Source organism: Magnolia sinica, chromosome 4 (assembly GCF_029962835.1).
Source record: "Magnolia sinica isolate HGM2019 chromosome 4, MsV1, whole genome shotgun sequence".
Taxonomy (NCBI): Eukaryota; Viridiplantae; Streptophyta; class Magnoliopsida; order Magnoliales; family Magnoliaceae; genus Magnolia; species Magnolia sinica.
Genome location: NC_080576.1, coordinates 31,181,327 through 31,199,668, shown reverse-complemented (window position 1 = coordinate 31,199,668; position 18,342 = coordinate 31,181,327). Strand labels below are relative to the sequence as shown.

Here is an 18,342-nt window from a genome sequence, read left to right as displayed (position 1 = left end):
GGGATCTCTTCCTACAAATGGCACGTTAATACGTCCATAAACAATAAAAAGGTATGAGCTCAATGCCAAGCTCTGGTGCAAGCCTGCGGTAATTGGAAACTCACTTGTCATGGTGCTCACAATTGTTGCCACTACCCCCATACACATTCTTAATCATGTCAACATATCCTCTACAAAATCCTCTTTTCCTAACACCCACTAGGTTTACTCTCTAGGGACCCTACCATATGCTTTCTCTAAGTCAACAAAGACCATGTGGAGATCCTTCAACCTCTCCATATTTCTCCATCTATTGCCCAAGTAGGAAAATAATTTTAGTGGTAGACCTCCCTGGCATGAAACCAAACTAATTTTCTTATATATTCATCTTATACCTTAGTCTTTGCTCAATCATTCTCTCCCATAGTTTCATAGTATGGCTCATAAGTTTAATTCCATGATAGTTAATGTAGCCATGTCTCCTTTATTCTTATAAATAGGTAACACAGTACTCTTCCTTCGTCTAACATTTTCTTCAATCTTACAATCTTGTTGAAAAACTTAGTCAACCAAAATAACTCAGTATCTCCCATTCACTTCCAAATCTCTATTGGTGTACCATTTGGTCTAAGGGCCTTTCTTGTTTTCATCTTTCTCTATTGGTATAGCATTTGGTCCGAGGGTCAACCAAAATAACTCAGTATCTCCCATTCACTTCCAAAATAACTCAGTATTCATGGTTTCTAACGTCATTTTAGTTTATGGTTCCCTCCCTACTCTTAAAGTGGTTATCATTTAACAAATACTGAAAATAGCTTCTTGACCTTTCATTGATCTCAGTGTCCTTGACTAAGACCTTCTTGTCATCGCTCTTAAATCATCTAACATGGTCTAGGTTTCCACCCTTCGTCTCTCTCATTTTTGCAATTTTGAAGACATCTTTATCACCTTTCCTTGTCCCCAAATCTATTGTAAAGATCATCACAAGCTGTAAGCGGTGTTTTAAACAGCTATGCTATGCAGCGTGTAACCTATACTATGTAGCATAGCTTAGCCTTAACGCTACATAGCTCATGAAAATAACTCTAAATTGCACCAACTATCATGAAGTTTTGTTAAATTTCATTATTAATCAGTCTAATTTGGTGCAGAATATCACAAAATTGGTGCAACCAAGCCAACGTTGATTAAAAATCTAGAAGTAGCACGTGGCTTATGCTACACGCTATGTAGTTTATGCCTCACACTTCAAAGGGGTGAACAAAACGCCACACACTATTCATTGTTTAAAATATTAGCCTTAAGTTTAGCCTCACTACTTTCTTAGTGATCCTTTTAGCATTTCTATATTGTTCAAAGTATTCATTGCATCTAGTCTCTTATCATGCTTTGAAACATGAACATTTCTCACTAATAACTTTTTATACATTCCACCACTAGGGTTCCTTATACGTGTGGTTTTTCTCTAAATACTCCTAAAACATCTTTTGCCACTTTCCTAATGCACTCAACATCTCATTCCACATAACGTTAACTTCTTTGACATTCCACTTTCCTTCTTCCATCAAGTTATAATTGAATAACCTTCTCCTTTTAAATTCCATCACCTTGTTTTTGGACACTTATTCATTTCCCTCCCTTTCTTCTATCTCTTAATGTAAACATCCATAACTATTAACCTATGTCGCACACAAATGCTCTCCCAATATAACCTTGCAATCCTTACATATTGATATTTAAAGTCCTTTTAAATTCCATCACCTTGTTCTTTAATCCCGATATTCCTTCTCCAATTTTGTCAAATCGTATATGCTATCGTATGTAACCAGCATATTGCTATGTTTTTTTTTTTTTTTTTTTTTTTTTTTTGAAGAAATTAAAAAAAAAATTTGAAAAAAAATTTGAAAAAAAATCTAAAAAATTAGGAAAACATGCCTAATTACTACAAGTGATTGGATTGGATTGGATTCTTCTACCTATTTCATTGTAGTTTGAGTGTTTGATACTATTAGACCATCTATAAATTAAGTTATATATTTAATTATTTATATAAAATTTAACAAAGCAATATGCGATCGCATATGGAGTATGCCATCGCATACTCGCATATGCAATTGCATACTTATCGCACAAAAAAGTATGCCATCGCCACTTCTGGAAAAAAAAATAAAAATGGCATATGCAATCGCATATTTGCATATACGATTGCACGTGACAACAATGTTTCACTCCCTTTCTTCCATCTCTTAATGCAAACATCTATAACTATTAACTTAGGTTGCGCGCGTGCAGAAATGGTCTCCAAGCATAACCTTGCAGTCCTTAATATTAATCTTTATATCTTCCTATGTACAAAGAAATCTATTTGGCTTGTATATTATCCACTTTAAAAGTTATCCAATGTTCTTCTCTCTTTGCAAAGATTATATGCCATAGCGAAATAAAAAATAGCATTTCCCATCATTTATTCTCCCAAAACCAAAGTGTTCCATAATGTTAATGGTGGTCGTAACGGCCACCATTGTTACTGTTATGATACGGGCCATAACGGCCCTCGTACCGGCTTTTCTTCTTTTTCTTTTTTTTTTTTAATAAGGAAAAAGGAAAAAAAAAAAAAAAACTGTTACAAGACCATTACGGGGACGTTAGGGTCATTACAACCTATTTTTTCTATAATGGGCGTAACCCATAACGCGTACCAATAACACTATAAGTTGCAATTTTTCCAAGCAACGACGATATATTGCCTTGTATCGCCACTGTATCAATATTTAAAAATATCACAAGAGTATCGAGAATATAAATTCTAGAAGTATCGATGATATTATTGCTGATACAAGTCAACTTTCCATCCAGTGACAACGTCTGTGGGTTATGCCAAGAAATTCGAAATTGAAAAAAAAAAAAAAAAAAAAAGAGGATAAAATTAAAATATTTTGGAACTTTTTCTAGATCTAGGGGGGATGGAATTTTAACACCTCTTCTTTATTTCTTGTGGATCAAATCTCCCATTTAGGGGAGAAATCGTGAATAGGAAGCTCAGTGGGCTAAAATCAAGAAGGTACAAAATATTATGATATAATGGGTTTTTTCTTTTATTTTTCCATGGATTTCACTTTAAGCCTAAATTTTAACAAGATGATGGGGGGTGGCTAAAGGTATAAAATATTGTAATATAGTGTTTTTTCTCATGGATTTCACTTCAAGCATACACTTCAAGCATAGAGTGGCCTAATTTATAAATTCAAGTTGATCACTCGATTTTTTGAAAATTTTCTTTTAATTATTTATATTTTCGAAATTTTTAAAAAAAAAAAAAAACAATTTCAACCTTTTATTTTAGATTTTTGTTTTGTTTTAATGGTTTTTTTTAAAAAATAAAAATAAAAATTTATGGTCCATATTTATGATTAATGGGACAAAGATTGCATGGTGTGGCACACACCACCGACCTCGGTGGCGTTTGTAGAGGAAAGCGTCAATCCTCAAGCCCTGACTTGTACGAACAAGAGAATGAAATGGTGTTTCTCATAGTTAACAGCCGGGTAGGTCCTTGGCCCTAAATCGTAAGAGAAGAGAGATCATTTCTCCCTCTTTCATTCTCTACCTCCCATCTACGCTAAACACGCTTGCTAGATCTCGTTCACTACCTCTCAGCTACCCACACTCTCTCTCACTGGTCCTTGTGGTCGTCTCTCTCCCTCTCAGCCACCTGATCAACGCCTCAACAATTGAGATCTCTCTCTCTCTCATATTATGAGATCCCAGTAATTCAAAGTAAACTATCCAAATTTTTATGCATAGCTTAATGAGTGAGAGAGAGAGAGAGAGAGAGAGAGAGACAGAGAGAGAGTAATTCAAAGCAAACTATGCAAAATTTTTATGCATAATTCAATATGTGAGAGAGAGAGAACCTGATTGTTGAGGAGGTTGTTGATTAGGTGGTTGAGAGAGAGAGAGAGAGAGAGAGAGAGAGAGAGAGAGAGAGAGAGAGCTTGATTGTTGAGGAGGTTGTTGATCAGGCAACTGAGGAGGAGAGAGAAAGAGACAGAGAGAGAGAGAGAGAACTTGATTGTTGAGGAGGTTGTTGATCAGGCAACTGAGGGGAGAGAGAGAGAGAGAGAGAGAGAGAGAGAGAGAGAGAGAGAGAGAGAGAGAGAGAGAACTTGATTGTTGAGGAGGTTGTTGATCAGGCAACTGAGGGAGAGAGAGAGAGATGACAATGAGAACCAACGAGAGAGAGCATGGGTAGCTGAGAAGGAGAGAATGAGATCTAGCAAGTGTGGTCAACACAAATGGGAGGTAAAGAATGAAAGCAGGAGAAATGACCTCTTTCCCCTCTTACAATTTAGGGTCGAGGACCTACCTAGTCATTAACGGTGAGAAACATCGTTTCATTCTCTCATTCGTACAAGTCGGGGCTTAAGGACTGCCGCTTTCCTCGACGAACACCATGTACACACACCACTGAGGTTAATGGTGTGTGCCACACCACGCAAACTGTATCCGATCAATGAGTGACATTTGTTGGTGGAAAATCAGTTTTTTAAAATATTTAAAAATTTGATTATTTGAAAATTTCCATTTGAATATTTTTTTAATGGATGCATGGTTGTATGATGAGTTGCATGTATGTTCGTATTTGTATGCATGATGGTTGGTTGGTTGCATGGATCAATGGATGGATAATGCATGTGTATGCATGCATGCATACATGCATGGATGGATCATGCGTGTGTGTGTGTGTATCTGTCTCATTGTATGTATATGTCTATGCATGTATGGATGGATCGTGCATGTCTGTGTGTGTCTACGTGTCATTGTATCATTTGTATGTATGTACTTGTGTATGAATGCAAGGATGGTTGGATTGATGGTCACACATGTATCTATGTATGCATATATGCATGGATGGTTAGGCATGTATGTATGCATGCATGGATGGATGGTCAGGCATGTATGTATGCATGGATAGGTATGAGGGATGACTAGATAGGTATGTTTTTTAGTTCTTTTGGTTTTTCAACATCTTAGTTATTGTTTGGTACTTGCATTTGTATCATATGAACTCATTTGGTTAATGTTGCACTAATTTTTTTACGAGAACACATACTTTAAGCCCATATTTAATGGAAACTTATTACATATGGTTCTTTTTTGCATTTTTTTTTAATTCCTAAATATGTAAATATGTGTCTTTTAGCATCTCCTGAAGTTTCATTGAAAAACTCCACTGCTTTCCCCACTTTTCCTGAGTCAACAATACATTTCCTGGCATTCGCAATATCAATACATGCTTCAATATCCTTGGTCAATGATACATGTAACGATACCAATACACCAAACATTTCTTCCAACAGAGGTTTTATCAATATCCTTTAAAAGTTTATCTACCACTATCCTTACCCTATTTCTATTGTTGTCCTTTCCAATACTCCAAAGTTTATATCCATCAATTTCTTAAGTTTTGGCCTCTTTCCATTTGGTCTCTAATGCAGGCCATGTTAACTCTCCTCGTTTTATCATATCAACTAACTCCACACTCCTGCCTATTAATGCTCCTATATTCCATGTGGCAAGATGAATACTATTCTCCTAAACTAACTTCTCTACCCGTGCATGTCTAGAATGCTGTGAGAACCCTTGCTTACTTCTCACAACAACTAAGTGTTGTGGTGGTGCGTTGCTTCTAGGGGACACCCTAGCCAATCCTCATCCATTTCTCACTGCATTTGGGTTTCGATGCAACGTGTCACTCACAGAGAAAGCCATCACATGAGTTTGGAATGCCATATGACCAAGTATTTACAAAATAAAATATTTTTCAGATTATGATATAACTGTATGAACATGATGACATACTAGTTTTGCATGGTTTCCATCACCAATAAAACTGAGTTGCAGTCTCAGATAAAAAGACAATCTGGATGCATTGACAAACCAGCATCTTTTGCTGCAGGTTTAAAATTTGGGTAATCGACACCATTTCAAAGACGGGTTTGTGCTCGTAACATGTCATTTCACAAACCCATCAGTCATCACTACTCATTGGATGTTGCAACGAACATAATTTTTCAACAGATGAACAATAAGATGGCCAACCAACACTATTAGGAAGCATTATATGAAAGAGTGCCACACTGGAAAGATGTGTTAGTGAACATTGTGAGATGATTGGACACAAGGATCCTGGCCAAGATCTTCTCAAGGCCTCCTCTTATGATGATAAGTGGAAGGTGAAGCCAACAGTGAACAGGTGGAAGTAAGCACAGTTTTGAATATTAGATACATTGCAGACTGTATCGGCCACAAGTAAGCACGGTTTTGAATATTAGATACATTGCAGACTGTATCGGCCACCGCCGTCACGCAATACTGCAGCGAACTAGTCTGATTCAAAAAAAGAAAAGAGAAAAGAAAAGAAAAGGGCCATATGAGCCCATATGAGCCAACACAGTGATAAAAGCCCTCTTTTGAATTTGTTTTTCCATATTTTCCCACATTATGTTCTCACTTCTTCATTTGACCACTCACAAAGCTTAGAGACTCATTTTAGACTATATCTAATTCTATTTAGAGGATTAAAACACAAGCTCTGACTGGAGAAGTGAAATCGACCATTTCAGGAAAAATGGAAGCTGTGAAACATCACATTTTTCCCTTTTTTTCCATCCTGTTGTTGTATTCCAATGTAGTGGGCCCGAATGCACCAAATGGTGCTTGACTGTGTTCCATTATGACCTATTTTGTTGACTTTCGGCAGGTCAAGCCAATAGACATCATTCTTAATAAAGAATGGCATGACAACCATTTAATATATGATAAAATCCAAAGAAAAAGAAAAGAAAAGAAAAAAAAAAGACCACCACCCTCTCGAAGGAGTAAGTCATTAAGAAGGTCCAAGTAGGATAGGATGTTCTGTCAAATGTAACTAAAGGGAGAGATTCTGACAAGCAAGGGCAACAAATGGTTCCAAAAAGTAGATTGGGTATAGAAGGGCTTGCTAACATGGGCAAAGTAGCAAGATAAAGAAGGAACTAAAAATTTCATTCCATTGGAGAGGAACTAAAAACTCATTCTGCTCATATCCTTCTGGAATCTATTCATGAGTTGGTTTTGGGACCACTCTTGGAAAGATGTAGAATCCTTTGAAGAATGCTCCCTCTTGAGCTTTGTTGGGAGATATGGAAAGAAAGCAATGACCACAATCTCAATGAGGTATAGTCTCTGTCTGGAAGGATTTTTGAGCGCATGAAAAGCAATATGATTAGATGGTTGCTCATTAAGTGGTTGGGAGGTAGTGATCTATTCAAAGAAAAGTAAAGCCCTCATGGAAGGTAAACCTTTACAGATCTTCTGTCAGCAACCTGGGAAGTTGTGGGGTGGGGGTAATGGAGATGAAAGAGTCACCTGTATGTTTCGGCCCCTCATTCCCTGTGGTTGAGCAGAAGCATGTCAAGCCAAACCCAAGGCCTTTAGAGAAGCAATTAGATGTTTTTCCATGAATTTCCCCGGAAAGGTGGTCACAAAAAGAGATCCTTGAGATGTCATTTCCTACGGTGAAGTGCAAAATTGAGGCCTTGGAATTTGACCTCAGGGTCCGGGCCATTGCTTAAAGGTTAAGCATTTTGTTTAGCCATGTGGGTAAAGAAGCAAATGCCATTAACTTTTCAAACAAAACAAAACAAAACAAAACAAAAAAGTAAAGAGGCAAATGTGATTGCAGATGTATTAGCAAAGTAAGGTTTTCGCCATGGGGCTATTTGTATTTGGGATTTGCTTCTCTCTTTAGTCTTTAATAATGGTTATTTATCAAAAATAAAAAATAAAAAAATCAAGCTGCTATTAAGATTAATAAAATCAAGCTGGACTTAGAATTGTCAACTTGGTTATCTCCTGTAGTGACTTAACTCAGTTCAACGGTGCAGCTCAATTTGCTCATCTTTGGCAGCAGGATCTGCTCAACTTCATTAACAAGTTAAGCTTGTCATGCATCAGAGCACTACTGAAGATAATGGGAAAGCCTTTATACATCTTAACAACCAAAAGGTAGCTTCATATCAAGGATATTACTCCCTAGAGGAAACTAGTTCCGAGAGAAAGTTTTCAATATCTCCTTTGGACAATGAATATAATCATATTACTGGATAAGATACTTGGGGTTGTTTGGATTTTGGCAAAGTTGTGTCCCGACTAATAGTCATGGACAACCATACATGTCCATGGTTTGTCAACCCCCTTGTGAACAAGAAGAAATGCACTTTTGGACAAGGAGTCTTGGATATGTGACTCTTGGACCATGATTGGGTGTCTCTAGTGGACAGGTGGAACTACTTGCCAATGACACTTTATAGTTTTGGTGCATGAGGATCCTATTTATTTGTGCAAATGTGTGACATGTTTGAATGTGCCACGTGTGCGCTGTCCGAGTTCAAGCATCACACACATGTGCATGTGCCACCATAATCTTCAGGCTCTAAAAAATGTGGCACATGTCAATGTGCACGAGTCAAATGTGAACATGTAAGTGCAAGCATGCCACCAACCAATCTTTAATTTCCCACATGTGCCACAATCCATCTTGTCTGTGACCCAACGGAGTGTTTGGCAAACAAGAGATGGAGCAACTAGTCAGCAATAGCATGTCTGTGACCAGCTAGCCTTGACAGCATCCCATGGATTGCTAGCCACCCATAAATTTGCCCAAATCCAAACAGGCCCTTATAGTTCTTAGTTGCCAGAGACAGCAAAGTAGGATTAGGAGTGCAGGAAATAGAGAATACGTAGTGTTATGTCCCGAAGCATCTGGGAATAGAGAGATTATGAAGCAGGTGTGGCATCCTAACTAGAAGACTAATTGAAATATACTACGTAGTTTGTTACTTGGTTGACCTCAATTACCATACGTAACCCACTTCGAAGCTGGCAGCGGGTAAACTTCAAAAAAGAGGGCAGACAACCATTCATTCCAGATGAAAAATCAGAAAACTACCTGACAAGGTGAGGCAAAAAGCTTGAAAAATGTTTTTTAATTTCTGGAACTATTCCTCAAGTTTTTCTTCAACTTCCTAACACATGGATGTAACTGCATTAAGGACTGATTTCACCATAAACCAGCTTAATGGTTGAAACAATGCCAGTGCCAATTAAAACAAGATTGCACAAGAACAAACAATCCAAAAATACTCATTCAAAAACACTCATTCCTGAAAATGACAGAGTACCAGTCAAAAGGCCTAAGGAAGTCAACGGATCCAAGAAGTTACCTTTGTTTTGACTGAGATGGTGAGAATTGGTTCCATGAGCTGCTATAAACTCAATGATTTTAGCTACTGAGATATCTCCCTGATAAGATACAGCATCCTTCTTCTCTGCTGGAAATAGCATCAGTGCTGGATAAAGTTCTCTCTGTACATTTTGAATGTTGCAGAAAGTTAACACAATAAGCAACCAAATGTAACAAAATGAACAGTTCTAAATGAATAGTCACGTCATAGTTCAACAGTTGCAACCAACAATGGGTGAGTCAAGAGAGAGATGCATGGCTCAAGGCATGAGTTTAAGATTAACAGTCCTATTGAACTGTCCTACAACTAGCTGGTTAGTGTAGCATCTCAAAGCTATTATATTTAGCTACTTGAAAAGACCCGTATATTTTATTAAGCCTTTTGGATATTTTGGAAGTATTAGGTGGGTAGGATGGCAAATAGGCTGGGCTGGCACAGCCTGGACTGAGCCCAGCGAAGTTTGGGCCAAATCTTGAGGCTAGTAGGTTCAATCTGAACCTGAGTTTAGGCCCAATAACTGATTGGGCTGGACCTGGGCTTGCATCTGACTAAAGGCCTGAAAAGTGAGCCCTGCCTGCCCTGACTTAGCTGGCAATGGTGGGCTAAGCATTTGGATGGTGGACCTGGTCTGGTCTGGCCTGATCCTGACGTAGGCTGCGCCGGTCCTGGACTTGGGTCCTTGGCTGATGGGCTGGACTTAGTTATCCTTCAGCCAGGCCCAACCCAGCCTACTTGCCACCCTACATGTAGGCCACCAGTTTTCACACATTCAGGTTACACAGTTAGCTTTTCTAAGCTACATCAGACACTGTGATGTATTCCACTTCAGCATCAAAGTAACCATACCATGGGCCTTATTGTTTATTTATTTTTATTTTTTTGAAAGATGAGAATATTATTAAGAAAAAAGAAAGGCTACAAAAAAAAAAGAAAGAAAAAAGAAAAAGAACTATACAGGGGAAACACCTAAAAGAAAGAAAATTACAGCAACCAGACCCAAGTCTAGCAAAAACCCATGGGAATAGAAGCTAAGGAGCCCAGTCTCTAAAGAGAACAAGAAACCCTGAGAACACCCCCGCCGAGGACACACTCCTTAAATACCACAGCCCTAAGCCTTTAAGCAAGCACTTTAGAAAGAATTTTGTAGGGCCCGCCTATGACAGTGATAGGGTGCAAATCTTTAATATTTTGGGCTACTTCGATTTTGGGAATTAGAGCTAGAAAAGTGCTGCCCAACTCAGATGACAATCTGTTGTGATCGGATAATTCCATAACAAAAGCCTGTAAATCTATCTTAACAATTTCCCAAAACAATTGGAGGCAATAGGATAGCCGTCTGTGCCGGCCGGGAGCTTAATTCCTCCCCAATCCCCATACCATTTCTTTAATTTCTTCAAGATCTATGGGCCTTTCAAGGAGCATAGCTTCTTCTTCCGAAATCGATCTAAAGGGTAAATCATCAATCCTGGGACAACCCACATCATCAACAGTTTGTAACTCATCATCAACATTAAGGGAGGAGATGGAATTTATCTGCGCACGATCGTTAGCGATGTTGTGGAAGAATTTCTTACTACGATCTCCCTCATTCAACCAAGTAGCTCAAGACCACTGACACCATTTTATCTCCTCTTTCAATCTAACACAGTAATCAAAGGAGAGTCGAGATCTCACAGCATTGTCCTCGGATAATAAACTGGCCTCCTGAATATCGATTTCTTCAATGGCTTCGAGCAAGGAGGACATTTCTGTTTTCCTCATTCCAAAAACCTCCTGATGCCACAATTTGAGTTTGTATTTCAGCATCTGGAGTTTTTGAACAAAATGAAACCAGGGCGCCCCTCAATCTTGAAGGAGGCCCACCAATCAAAGATCAAATCCCTAAAACCTTCCACCTCCAACCAAGCCAATTAGAATCTAAATGGTTTTGGCCCCCAATTAAGTTCATCAAACTCTAACAACACAGGACAATGGTCAAAGATCGGTCTTGGCATGCATCTCTGGCGAGCAAACAAGAAATGTTGAATAAAATTTGGTGATACTAGAAACCTATCAAGAAGGGACATCACCGAGGGGGTTATGCCATTGGACCAAGTAAATTTAACACTACCCATTAGCAAATCTAGTATTCCGTGTTTCCTCACCCAATTCGCAAAGCCCTTCATGGAAGACGTGATACTCGACCCATTGGATCGTTCATATGAAGTGGATCACATTGAAATCTTCTCCAACCACCCAAGGAAGATTCCATCTATCAATGACAGAAGAGAGCTCATCCCAAAAAGAGGATTGAAGAGAAGATCTAGATGGGTCATAAATACCAAAGAAGATCCATAAAAACCTTGATATGGATTCACGAAGTAGGACGCTTATGGAAAAAAGACTCATCCAACTATCTTCCATCGATCTGCTAGAGGAATCCCACATAAGTAGGATATGAGTTAATTATACCTCTGTCGATTGAATGCAACTTGGTTTCCTGCAAGACTATGACCTTAGCCTTTGATCGCATGCACGTTTCCTTGACCTGGGACCATTTATGGGGACAGCCCAGCCCCTAATGTTCCATGAGAGGATCTTCATTGAGAAACTTTAACAACCCCTCTGCCCTTCCTCTCCTTACAGGATAGCTTCCAGTAATCCCGTTGGTGCAACACCCAGGTTCTGGAGCTCCCTATACAACTACATATGTCTCGGTGATCCCGAGTGAGATACCCCTTTGACAGTCACTCTCAATCCCCATTTTGCTACCAACTTGAATAGGGCTCTGTAATCTTCATCTCGGTCACCAAAGACAACTCCTAAGAGTCTTCCAACATGGCCGGCCGCTTCTCTCACCCATTGTTTCTTTTAATTGCCTCAACCAAGCCTTCCACCAAAATCGAGGGTGAAGGCAAGTCCTCCTACACCACCATAGGATTATCCAAAGCAAAGGAAGTCATGAGAGGGGAGATTTCCAAAGCTATTTCCAAGTTCTCTTGGTCTGAGTCAAAGGCACCTCTATTAGAATCGTTTACGATTGGAACCAAGGCTTTAAGAACCCACAGGCTCACAAGGATGGGAGGGAAAACATCATCGACAGAATGGACCGGAGGCGAGGAGGACGTTGAGCAATCAGTGAGGGAGTTTCCAATGAAGCCTGATTGCACCAGAGTCTTAATAGCAAGCGGAGGTGAAAGTTCTAGTGGGTCACCTTCATCTTCGCTTAACTCTAATACCTGCAATCGATTTCCACACATAAGAGGGCCTATACAAGGATCTCTTAATTTCCTATCCACCCTCTTGCAAACCAAACTTACAACTATTTCTCACCAAAAGCTCCTATCTTCGTCCCCAAGCGCCACAACCATTTATCGAGAAGAGCTACATTCTTGCTTCCCAAGTCCCGATTTATTAAATAGTGTACAGTCAAAATTGAATCACTCCAAAACATTTTCAGAACTTTCATGTTAAACAACAAAGCTCAAGCAACCCAATCAAGTATCGATTATTACAATCAGCGACACCATTTTATTGTGGATGTGTGTCCACATGAGGTTTCATGAATAATGCCATGAGATGAGATATATAAATTAGATTTATGAGATACATATTTCCTAGCATTATCTAAATATAGAATACACACATCAACATTGAATTGCGTTTGCACTTCCATATGAAATTCTTTAAAGCAGGAAACACTTGAGAGTGATCTTGCATTAAATATAACCAGGTCATGCGAGAATAATCATCCACAAAAACAATAAGGTACTTAGGTCAAATAAACTAGTACTACAAGTTGTGGACCTCACACATAAGAATGTACTAAAATGAAAGGACTATAACTCTGTTTATCTACACGAAGCGAAAACGAGACGCTATGATGCTTGCTTAATTCGCGAACTTCGCAATCTAACTCAAATACATTAAGATAAAGATAAAATAAGATTCATTAAACTACTCAATGAAAGGTAAACAAGCATGCAATGCCACTGATGAGGTGAGACAACTGTCCACAGTACAGCTCTAATTATTTTATTGTCAAGATAATAAAGAATATTTGCTTCATGTCCTCCACCAATCATCCTCTCCATCTTTCGATTCTCAAATTTACAATAGAATAATAGAATGTTACAGAACAGTTAAGGATCAAATAAGCTTACTTACTAATAATAGATTCAATAGGAGATTTAAGAATATGACACTGATGTCAGTGGAAGAGATGGTGTAAGATAAGCAATACCCAACCCACACACATGAGTTGAGGTACCATCAACTAATGTTACAAAGGAAATGGGAGTAAACTTGTCTAACTAAGACAAGACGTTATACTTATTATATGATTGTAGCTCCAAAATCAATAACCCAGGGAACATTTTCAGAAGGCGCAAGACGTCTTGATCAAGCAAGAGTAACAGTGGAAAAGGAAGCATGGTTGGAACAATCTTTTAGCACCTTGGCATATTCATCTATGGACAACATAACTATATCATCTGTCATACTTAATTCGGAATCAACTGAGATGGGCTTGACTACATAATCCTTGGAACCGTCATCAAAAGATCGAACTTAACTTGCTCAAGTTGGCTTGCCAGTGAGGTCCCAACACGTATCAACCATGTGGTTAGAAAGCCCACAATGAGAGCACTCCGAATTTCCATGACCACGACTGCCACCAATCTCTACTCCATGACCTCCCCAAGTATTCCTACCACCGAAGTGACCCCAACCTGAATCTCTACCCCCAAATCATCCACCACGACTTCTTCCATCTCCCCTACCAAAGGAAGAAGTAAATGTTGACCAATTAAATGAAGATAAACTTCAAGAATTTACACAAACAGCATGTTGAACATGAGCAAACACCTTTGTAGTAGATGGAAGGTTCAAACTCATGACAAAGACCGTGGTACACCAAAATGGTTACATAATAACCATAATAGTAATGGCGGTAACTGTTCCGTGTTATGGCGCCAACACAGACATAACAAAAAAAAAAAAAAAGAGGACCCATAACGGCCCTATAATGCCCCCATAACAAGGACGAAATAGATTTTTTTCAAAATAATAAAAAATGCAGTAACGTCATTACAGTCGTATCGTAACAGTCACGGTGGAAACTGTTACACCCACTGTGGCCGTTATGGGACACATTGACAAAGACCAAAAAGGTATTTGGTGACACGGAATTCCTCTCATTGCCGTGTCGTGGTCTTATAATTAGTGAACAAGGACTAATATATACATTTAGTTCTTCCCGCATACCCTGCAACACCATAATACTCACACTCTTATCCCTTTGTTGAAGTACAAAGATGTTTTGAAGCAACTAGTAAATACGGATCAAATTCTTCTCATCTGAATAAATCTCTTTTAAAATTTTCCAAACTTCTTTTATTGCTTTAAAGAAGATAACATTTGCACTAATAGGTGATTTTATATTATTCCATAAAAGATCCAAAATCCAAGCATCTTCTGCTACCCAATCTTCATAATCTTTTGAACTTTCATCAGGCTCAAGGAATGTTAGATGCTTCGATTTCCTTCTTCATGTAAGAAATACTTCCACAAATGTCACCCACTATAACGAATTTGCACCATTAGGTTTGGTCGATGTAATTTGAAGATTCATCAACTTGGATAAGGGAAGAAGACTACTCTTAGCATATTTCTTTTTTCTTTTTCTTTTTTTGAACAGTAATGATTTTATTGCAAAAAGGCTAAAAGCCTACATATTTACAAGAAAAAAGAAATGAGGAATTGAACTATAAATCTGCCCAACTTTGAGAGAACTGATCCGCCCCAAGTGCCTTTGATTCAAATGCCCCAAGGTATTCTATATCAGTAACGGTGGCTGTAACGGTCACCATCATTACCGATACGAGGGCGTAACGACTGCTACAACCCCTATAACAGTTGAAAATTTTCTTTTGCCCAAAAAATTCTGAAAAAATATCTAGAAAAATCATAATAATGTAAATATTCCAAATATGCATTCTTTTTTGTTTTGAACATGTTTATGGTAGTGTAATGGTCCACTCTTTGGTGAGAGTGTTGTATTGGGTTGTCTAGTGAATTTGTGAACATGATCATATGTCTCTAATGTTTGCACATCACAATCAAGCACTGAACTAGAAATCAACATTTACTTCTTGAAAACATTAGAAGAAGAAAAAAAAGGGCATAAATAACACTTCTCCAATTTTTTGAAAAATTGGCCCTTGGAGCTTCTATTCGCTCAAATCACTTCCACCTACAGTTTTAATCTTAAAATCTATAGTAAGAGTGGTCGAAATCTGTTGTGAAATGATCTAGGAGAGTTTTTGGAGTAAGAAAACTGAAAAAATGAGGAGAAAATTGATTTAAATAGAAAGGAAAAAAAAAAAAAGTGGTCGTTTTTCGACCGTTACCGAGGTAACGGTCGTTATGCCCTGTAATGGCCTTTACGGCTACCGTATAGGCCTATATGGTCCCAAAACACCAACTGCCCCATTTCACCCCTGTATCGCGTAACAATCATGGCCGTTACCTATACGTATCGGCCTTTATGAGCGTATAATAACAGATACAAAACACCTTGTAAGGCCCGTTCCAAAACCCATTCTTTTGCCATATTGCACACCTTCAAATAGGATTTTCTCCAATTTCTAAAGAGCGATTATTCCTTTCTAACCATAGAGCCGATATTCCAACTAGAAGATAGAGGTGCCATAATTTTTTTCCCAATCTTCCCAATACCCCCACCATGCCAGGATAAAAAGAAGCTCTCAATTGAGCCCAGCATGACCCACTAAATACCGAACTTGTCCAAAACCCCCTCCCACATCTTCTTCGCAAAATCGCATTGGATGAAAAGATGATTCATCAATTCTTCATGATGATAGCACACAAGACATATATTCAGAAGGATCATCCCTTTCTTGCATAAGTTATCCACACATCCATATTTAAGGAAATATGAGATCAAACAACAAGGGAAGAACCTGAACTCACCAAACACTTGCATTAAGAAAGCATGCATCAATGATCACCCCCACATACGTACAGACCAATTGATGACGAATACGAGGGATCCTTCACTTTCATTCATGATCTCTACACCCATACTTGATCTCTAAATCTGACCATTCACAAAGCCCACTCTAAACCATCAAAATGGTTGCATGCGAAAGCAGGCCTCAAACATGATCACAAGGCACAACTACACAATCCACCATATGTTGGTTGAACAACGAATGAAGAAGATTTGCATAGATAGGCCCCAAATGACTTTGGGTTTCACCTTGTGGAGAAGAAAGAGGAAGAGCCGAAGAGGAGAAAAAGTGAAAGAAAAGGGAAAGGAATGCGATACCAAATCTTTTAACGCTTTGATACCATGTTCCTTTAGTTAGATTGGGAGCAGGGTATCCCAAATCGGTTACGTATCGGCCGTAACGGCCGATACGTAACGGTAACGGTGGGACCCGTTACGCGATACGGGGTCGAAACGGCCGTTATGGAATTCTGTGACCGTAACGGCCGTAACAGCTGTTACGGGCCCTGGAAAAAAAAAAAAAACCTCACCTTTTTTTTCCTTTCTTTTCTTCTTCTTCTTCTTCTTCTTCTTCTTCTCGAGCAGCTGCGGCTGCGGCTTCCTCTTCTTCTTCTTCTTCTTCTTCCTCTCTCTCACACTCTCTCTCTGTCTCTCTCTCAATCTCTTCTTTCCCGTTTCCCTCTTTTTTTCTTTTCTTTCTTTCCCTCTTTTTTTCTTTTCGTTTCCCTCTCTCTCCGTTTTTTTTTTATTTGCCGCAGCTGACTGCGGTACGTGTCACGCAAAGACGAGCGCTGACACTCCTCGAGCTCCGAGTTGTACGAACGGTTCAAAGGAGATCAAAGTTATATGGGCTCCACGGTGATGTATTTATTACATCTACACCGTTCACCTATTTTCAGAGATCATTTTAGAGCACCAGCCAAAAAATGAATTATATCCAGAGATCATCTGGACCACACCAAAAATAGCAGCAGGGATAATGATTTTCACGGTTAAATAAATTTTAGGGCGCACGTAACGTTTATTTTCCATCCAATCATATCAGACCCGAGTGGGCCTCACCATAATGTATATATTTTATCCATATCATCCATCCATTTTGCAACGTCATTTTAAGTCAGGATTCAAAAAATTAATAATATCCAAATCTCAGGTGGACCACACCATAGGAAATAGTGGTTATAGAATGCTCACCATTAAAAATTTCCTAAAGTCCACTGTAATGTTTATTTTCAATCTAACCTGTTAATTGGGTCACATTGACGTGGATGAAGGGAAAACACCCATGTCAGCTTGATCTAAAACTTTTCTAGCCCTCAATAAATTTTTAATGGTGAACGTTTAATTATTATTGTTTCTTACGGTGCAATCCACCCGAGCTTTGGATGTGCCTCATTTTTGGGCTCATGCCCTAAAATTATTTGGCAAAATGGATGAATGGTGTAGATATAACACATTCATCACGGGTGAGGCCCAAAAAACTTTGACACGTGTGCTGCACTTTACATCCGAATCCCTCCTAATTCAAACCTTAAAAAATTGTACACGAGACATATTAACTTGAAATTTGACAATTAAATTATGGACTGCAATTGCTAACTCACAATGCCAAAATCAAATTATTTGAATAGTTTTAATTGTTAATTTGTGAACTTTTATTTTTTAAAATAGGGCCTTTTGATTTTTTATTTTTATTTTTATGATTCACTATCCAATAAATGTCCACCAATTTATAAGTGGGATAATGACAATAAATGGCATGAATTTGAGGCTGATTTGGAGAATAAATTGGTCCTCCAAGTCAGCCCCAAATTGGCAACGCCATCTACCTGAATTTAATTTTATTTTTTTAAAGAACTATTGGGAGAAATGATATCAAGATGTTAAGTATATAAATTACATATTTAAAAAATTAAATATATGAATTTTGTAGTCAAATTCAAGTTACCTGGTTAAAAAATTAATCAGACAGTCCGATACAACTTCTCACCAAAGAGTGGACCGTTACACCACCATAAACATGTTCCAATTTATAAATGAATGCATATTTGGAATGCTTAGAAT

The 18,342-nt window shown here is 38.4% G+C and overlaps 1 protein-coding gene across 7 annotated transcripts in view; it reads right to left on the bottom strand.

The window, feature by feature from the left end:
• Positions 1 to 18,342, bottom strand: part of LOC131242956 (uncharacterized) — a 56,887-nt gene that overhangs the window by 7,820 nt on the left and 30,725 nt on the right. For all 7 annotated transcript variants that reach the window (XR_009169776.1, XR_009169777.1, XR_009169778.1 and 4 more), the window contains one exon: positions 9,246 to 9,387. Coding sequence is in view for 1 of the 7 variants with exons in the window: in XM_058241954.1 (XP_058097937.1) it covers positions 9,246 to 9,387 (142 nt within the window). In the remaining 6 variants the exon portion in view is untranslated. The remainder of the gene's footprint in view (positions 1 to 9,245; positions 9,388 to 18,342) is intronic.